The sequence below is a fragment of the Camelina sativa genome, chromosome 17 (assembly GCF_000633955.1).
Source record: "Camelina sativa cultivar DH55 chromosome 17, Cs, whole genome shotgun sequence".
NCBI classification, from domain to species: Eukaryota; Viridiplantae; Streptophyta; class Magnoliopsida; order Brassicales; family Brassicaceae; genus Camelina; species Camelina sativa.
The window spans coordinates 31,557,005-31,563,962 of NC_025701.1; the positions used below are offsets into that span (position 1 = coordinate 31,557,005).

The 6,958-nt window shown below is 29.7% G+C and overlaps 1 protein-coding gene across 1 annotated transcript; it reads right to left on the minus strand.

Moving 5' to 3' along the window:
* LOC104758522 (jacalin-related lectin 10-like) lies at window positions 1–1,444 on the minus strand. Its single transcript, XM_010481404.1, has 4 exons — window positions 1,390–1,444; window positions 1,075–1,289; window positions 484–915; window positions 1–325 (listed from the first exon to the last, which is right to left on the minus strand). The coding sequence occupies exons 1-4, from the start codon at window positions 1,433–1,435 to the stop codon at window positions 71–73; spliced, it is 948 nt and encodes a 315-aa protein (XP_010479706.1). The 5' UTR covers window positions 1,436–1,444; the 3' UTR covers window positions 1–70.

The following is a 6,958-nucleotide window of genomic DNA, read 5'->3' on the forward strand; positions in this document are numbered from 1 at the left end:
TGAAACGAGAGTGAAGTTCGTGACAATTTCCATCGAACCCCATTGATTTATACTCTTTTATTGTTTTGAATTACAATGGAATCGGAGAAAAATAAACCCCGATAGCGTCGAAGGCACCACCATCCCGCCCATAGAATCCAACAATAGCATTACCGTGGCTCTCCAACACAAATTTGGTACCTGACACAAACCCATACGTGGGAGAGATTCTCCCTTTTGATGTTTTGAAAATCAACGACCTAATGACCAAAACGTTATCATCGGGGAGTATGTTGTAGGTACCCTCCACTGATATCAAATATTCATTTGGATAGTCTACCACAAACTGCAATATAGAAAAACAAATGTTAGTAAACCTAGATTGAAATACTAATAAAAATTAAAATCTAATATATCTATATGTACATATAGACTGTTTGGCTTATATATTAAAATAAACAATTTAAAGAATGTTATGTTACGAGTCAAAAAATGATTTGTTACCTCCTCTGTATCTCCATTCTTCATCCCATGGTAACATGTTGTAACTTGGCCGTCCTTTTCGTAGTCGATATTGATACTCCTTATAAGCGTGCTAATGTAAGTAACAGATACCTTTCTCACGCCATCATAATTAGGACCATCATCCCAAGGTTCGCCTCCGGTTAGACCACCTACGAGTTCTGACTTGGTAGGAGGAGCTGTTGTTAAATATGCTCCAATGGAGTTTAAGACTTTCCCAGCGGATCCATGAAAGCCGATCATCATCTTGCCATTGACTCCACCTAGTGAAAACTTTGTGGTACCCTTTGAATATCCAATCACTTCAGAAGTCTTCCGGTTGGTTTTGAATTCAAGTGCTTGCATCACACCGGTTTTGTCGTAGTAGCCATCAACAGATACAATATATTCACTGTTTAGATAATCAATCTCAAACTGCATGCGAACAAATATATGTATTACGTACATTAATAAAGATATTGCAAACAGCACACAATAACCTAAATATGTGAAATAAAGATCCACGACATAACAAGATCCAACTAAATTTGAGTTTCACTAGCCACTGGAATAAAATTTATATATAAAACGTACCCTCTCTGTGAAACCGCTACCCGCAACACCATGGATGGATCCATTTATAGATTGACCATCTTTGACATAATCAAATCTGATGTATTGTATGCCTTCAAGACCACCTCGTATATAAACTTTTGCTACATTTTCATGGTCTGCTCCATCATCCCATTGCTTGCCTCCCTTCCCACCAATTGCATCCAACTTCTGGGCCTTTACAAACCCAGTTGAATCTTTCAACATAAAATTTGAACTCATGAAGGAATTGTGTATTGAAGTTTGAACATTAAAATGCTATAAATTAAACAATGTGGATAAGGAGAGCTTACTTACCTATACTGGCTGAGGAGAGAAAAAGAAAAATATAGAAGATAAACATGATCGTTGTGCTGTGGTGATTGATGAAGAAGCTGGGGTGCTGGAGATTGCTTATTTATACACATAGTTATGGCTCGTTCGTACATATGAAAATTACTAGTATATAGCTAGTGGCATATGATGCATTATAGAATAATGTTTCTCATTTCGTAAGTTTTCACCTTTTCAAGTTCTTAATATACCATTTCTTAGAGAACGTTGACGAGAAAGATATAGATTTAAAAAAATTTGAGTTTGAAATCAAAGGAATTGTTTTGACTTATACAATTGATGTACTGTGTAACATTATAAATCTTATATAATATGAGAAGGTTTTTTCTAACTCTTACTCACATTGCAACATTTGACATTCTATTTTAGTGACACCTGTCATCCTTTATTTCCATTTTCTTTCCAACAAATTTATATTATTTTCAATTTCAAATAATCATACTGCTCTTATCCAGTTGGTATAACTGACATATATTTTTAAATATACTTTTATATCTTAAGTTCTTTTGTCAAACAAAATCAGATTTTTTTTATAATAAAATCTCATATTATATATTTAATACAAAATTTAATATTCTATACTATTTACTAATAAATAACTGATAATTGATACATATGTTTTACACATTTTATTACATTTTATTTAATTTGTCTTCCATCTTTTAAAGTGAAAAATACACACTATTTTATAATTAAAAAAAAATATCATAACAAAAACCATATTTTGGATGAGAAATGAAATAGTTTAAATACATGATTATGATTATGCCTCTATGTAATTTTATAAACCTTAATTATTACACATTTTAAAATCATATAATTTTTCTTGTTAATTAATTGAGTAGGCAATAAAGTTAGTCAGTTTAAATCCTATTAAATTTAGATAAATTACATAATAATGTATAAATTACACAATAATAGCTTTTCCTTTCATATCAATGCATATATCAACATAAAATCGATCTATCAAGAGCTAATCAGAATTGTTGTCATGTTCAAAATCATTTATATATATATATATATATAAGAAAATTTTGATAGATGTTGATTTTCCTTGATTTTCTATCTATTTATTTCATTACACAATTGTAAGTGAAATATTTAAAGTAGCATTAATTCAATCATTAAGTTTGATTATTTCTTATATGGAATATATATTGAAATTTTATATTTAATATCATGTAGCGGATTACAAATTTCTTTAACCATGAATTAAAGAGAGATGCGTTTTTATAATTTCAATAACCATGCATTGAACTGTATTTAATCTAATGAAAAGATTTCCGTTGCAAATATTTATGTTACAAAACTTATGACACCAAATTCCATAATTCTCAAATTTGTAACTGTCAATAAAATATTTTGAACCTAAGAGTAACATCTATCTAACATTCAAATAGTACTGTACGTATATATAGCCATAGGTAGACATTTACTTAAATACTTGGACTCAAATTTACTCTCAAATTCTAGACCTGTTCTAACATATCATCATCGTTGCAAGAGGAAAACAGATCGTCAAGTTTCTTGATATGATGGTACTCTTCTCCAATCCTCGATGATCAAACAGAGGTTTGATGTGTAGCAAAGGGTCCTTATAATTATTCAATATATATTTACTCTTTTTCTCCATAATCAATATATATGTCATGTGTTCTGTGTTTCACAAATGAGAAGAAGAGTGAAAAACATGACCAAGTCTTTTTCAACTTTTATAATTACGTAGACGTAATTTATTTTGGTAGAATAGTTACATAGATGCATTGACAAGGTATATTTTGTTCCATTAAACAGTATGTTTAATTTTCCTCACTAAAATCTACTCCATCTATTCCTTATTAATCAATTTTCTAGAGAGAAAAAATGTTGCACAAAAAAAACAAATTTTAGGTTTTCTATATATTTTTAATAAGTAATTAGTGACAAATTGTAAACTTCAAAAAAGAAACTGAATATTATTGATTGAAACTTGTTAATCGAAAAAAATAATGCAACTAAAGTCAGATTCTATTATGATTTCTTAATATGTTTGAAAATCCTAAAATATGGATTAATCAGGAACAGAGGGAGTATTCTCTAATGTAACCATTTAATACAGTCCCACATAATTTTTAAACTAATGTACTGTTTAAAATTTTCAATGATAAATGGAAAGGAGACCGAATTATGATTTGTGGCAACATTTTCATTTTGTTGGATGAAAGGAATTTTGTTTCATATTACAATATTGGCCAAACTAGATTGTGGAGAATCCCTATCCATGAAGATGGAGGCATATCAAAGGCACTTCAAACATTTGGACCGAGCAAAATAAAATTTAATTATACAGAGGTGAGTCGTAAAAAAAGCAAGCAATAGAAAAAATGGTACATCAATACTCCATGGTATAAAATTTATAAAATTCAAATTTTTATTTACGAAATCATTCACAAAACAAAAAAAGGTTGAGGCAAGTTCATTCAAGAGTGATGGAGAGATAATGTTTAATATTTGAAGTTTAGAGTTTAGAATTTAGTTATTTTGTATATATACAAGGATATTATTGAAAATGGATTACAAGAGAGAGTATTTCTTTTAAAATAATTTTTGTTAAGTATTAATTTTAGATGATGAAAGTAAAAATAATATATAGAACAACATTAAATTATCTATCAAAGTAGTTATATAGTAAGGTCTTACAATTTTATTTTGAGACTACTAATTAGTTTTTTTCCAAAAAAAGACAAAAATGTAAATAAATATAATTTATCTTAATTACTTAACGAAAAGACCAAATTAAATTGATTTTTTGGTAACTAAAACAATAGTCCTATTATTATAGTAACATATTATCTAAATATTTTCAACGATTCTGTGTAATTTAACTTTTTTCTCTATCTCAAAATGACTCTTTTATGAAATATTATATAACATTTATATATTAAAATATTATATTAAATCATTATATTATGAAAATTAATTTTCAAGACATATATTAACAACTACATGTATATTTCATATACAATTGAATAGACACTTGATTTTTTATTTCAAATTAATAATACATACATAATCCACGCATCGTGTGGGCTACTTTCTAGTTTATTAATATTGTTGACTTATACAATTGATGTTATGTTGTCTCATGTGTGGTAGATCTATTAGCTTATGTTTATACATGATTTTAGTTCAGATAAACTAATAAATTTCGATGGCAATGTTCCAAGACAATTACAACAAATCAAATAAGATTTTCTTAAAAGAATTTTATTTGGTGGTTGGTTTTCTAAAGACAGGAATAAAAGTAAGATGCATCCACTGTTTTTTCTGGTATGTTTGTGCCATGATTTTATTTCGAATGACTGGATAGTCCAAATTTCGTATTTATATAGAAAAGCTAACTGTCGAACAGACAGGTTAGCAAACTATACTTTCTCCTTAATGCTTGAATTTCACCTTTTGACTTGGTTCAGCCGTGTGTGGCGTCGGTTTTGATTGATCGATGTTATCGGGTCTAAGAGCCCTAGACGAGTTCGTGTGTAATTGTTTACATAATAAATGGGAGCTTAGCCTCCCTCCAATTACAAAAAAAAAAAAAGAATCATTTGCATTTTTTTCGAGTTTTAAGAATGAATATTATAACTGACCGAATTGATTAATACGATTGAACCAGATATATTCAAGATATCTACTCCCCTGGATATTCACTCCCCTTTCGTTCACACTTGATTTAATAACACTTAATTACTACTTCTTCGCCTCACTTCACCGTAAAGTGGAGCCATTATATTAGTATAACACTTGCCAATATTATATTTGATTGGCAAGGAGAGGAGGTTGGCCTTACTAACTACGGGATCATAATCTTAAATTTCTATAAGAACCACAGGTTTAGTCAATGCACTTTCTCATGTGAACCTGTTTTTCCTATACAAGTATACTATGAAACATAAATAGACGAACTCTTTTGGATCTAGATGTCCATTCCTCCCCCTTCGAGGTCTTTCCTGCAATCCACAATGGGCAACAAAGCAAATTTCTAACTTCTGACTTGACTCATGGAGTCATGGTCGAGAGCAAATAGTGTAGTATCTTGATAGAACAAAGATATTATACTACCGCCAGGATGGTTGTGGATTTTTTAATGGCTTTTACATTATGGTTTTTGGTTTTTAGCTATTTTTTGGTTTTTGATTTTTGAGTTTTTAGTTTCTGCAAGAAAAAAAAGAAGAAGAGAAGCGTCAAGTGTGGTAAGTGTTTGCTTAAAATCTCAAATTATGTGGATTTTTGTTTTTATTATAAATTGTTAAGGAATCCATTTAGTCTTAAATTTTGAATGGAGAAGAAATGGGTTTTTGGATAACATAATCCAAAACTATTGTAGAATCACCTACCATTCAAAGCCTAAGACTTTTAATCAGTTTCTTCCGTCGTCTTATGGAACCAAATTAAAAGAAAAAAAATTTCTCAATTATATAGGTATTAGAATATCTACATATAGATCAAAGTATGTTATACTCACGATCAATACAACTAAACTTTTACAACACAAAGCTTGGAATTTACATATATAAACACAAAGTTTGGAAACAAAAAAAAAGAATTATGCAATTTCGATGAATTTAATGGAAACATGTAGGTTTAAAAAGTAGAGAGAGAGAAAAAAATGAAATGTAGGAGTTTGATCGTTAGATCAAAACTTGAATGTAACATGCTATGAAACCATGATAATGTGATCAGAGACTAAAATTGACATAATATGTTATTGCTCTCGTGAAAATGACTTTATATGGTAGATGAACTTAGGGAATGACCTAATATAGTTTATAGAATCGTAGAGATATATACAGATCTCTAGAATATATTAACACTCTCTCTTTGATCATATATATGAATCTTCTAGATCTTTACCAAGCTATTCTTAGGGGGCTCATGGCACCGAAATACCGGATGCATCACACAACGATGAGTTAAAAACCATATGGGTAGCTAATATTGTGGTTAAACATTCTTTGGTTACATGCCATGCACAAGATATAATTAATTATCTAATATAATAAAGTAGGGTTACACCCTCTAAGAAGCTCTATTTATCTGCCACGTGGCACTTCTAAATCCTCTGTTTTTTTAATAATATTTTATCTCATGTTTAAGCCAATTGATAATAGGCTGTAAATCATTAATTAATGGGCCACAGAATTTTGTTGACTTCTCAAAGAAAAATCGACGGAATCTCTGAGTTCCGACTTCTCCTCTTCCTTGCCTCTCTCTCTTTCCCACCCCTTCTCCTTTATCTGTTCAATTCCACGAGATTTCGAATCAGCCGAGTCGAAGGGAATCTCGACATCTCCATTCTTCCACAGCTTGACATATGGCTACTGTAAAACTGACATCTGTCCAAAAAAACTTATTCACCAAAATTTTAACTAAATTACCAATAAAACATATTTAATTAAATACATATAACTCACATTTTAAATATAAAGCTAAAAATATATATTTTCAAATAATCAGACATTTAATCATACACTTTAAAATTAAACTTTCTTATATA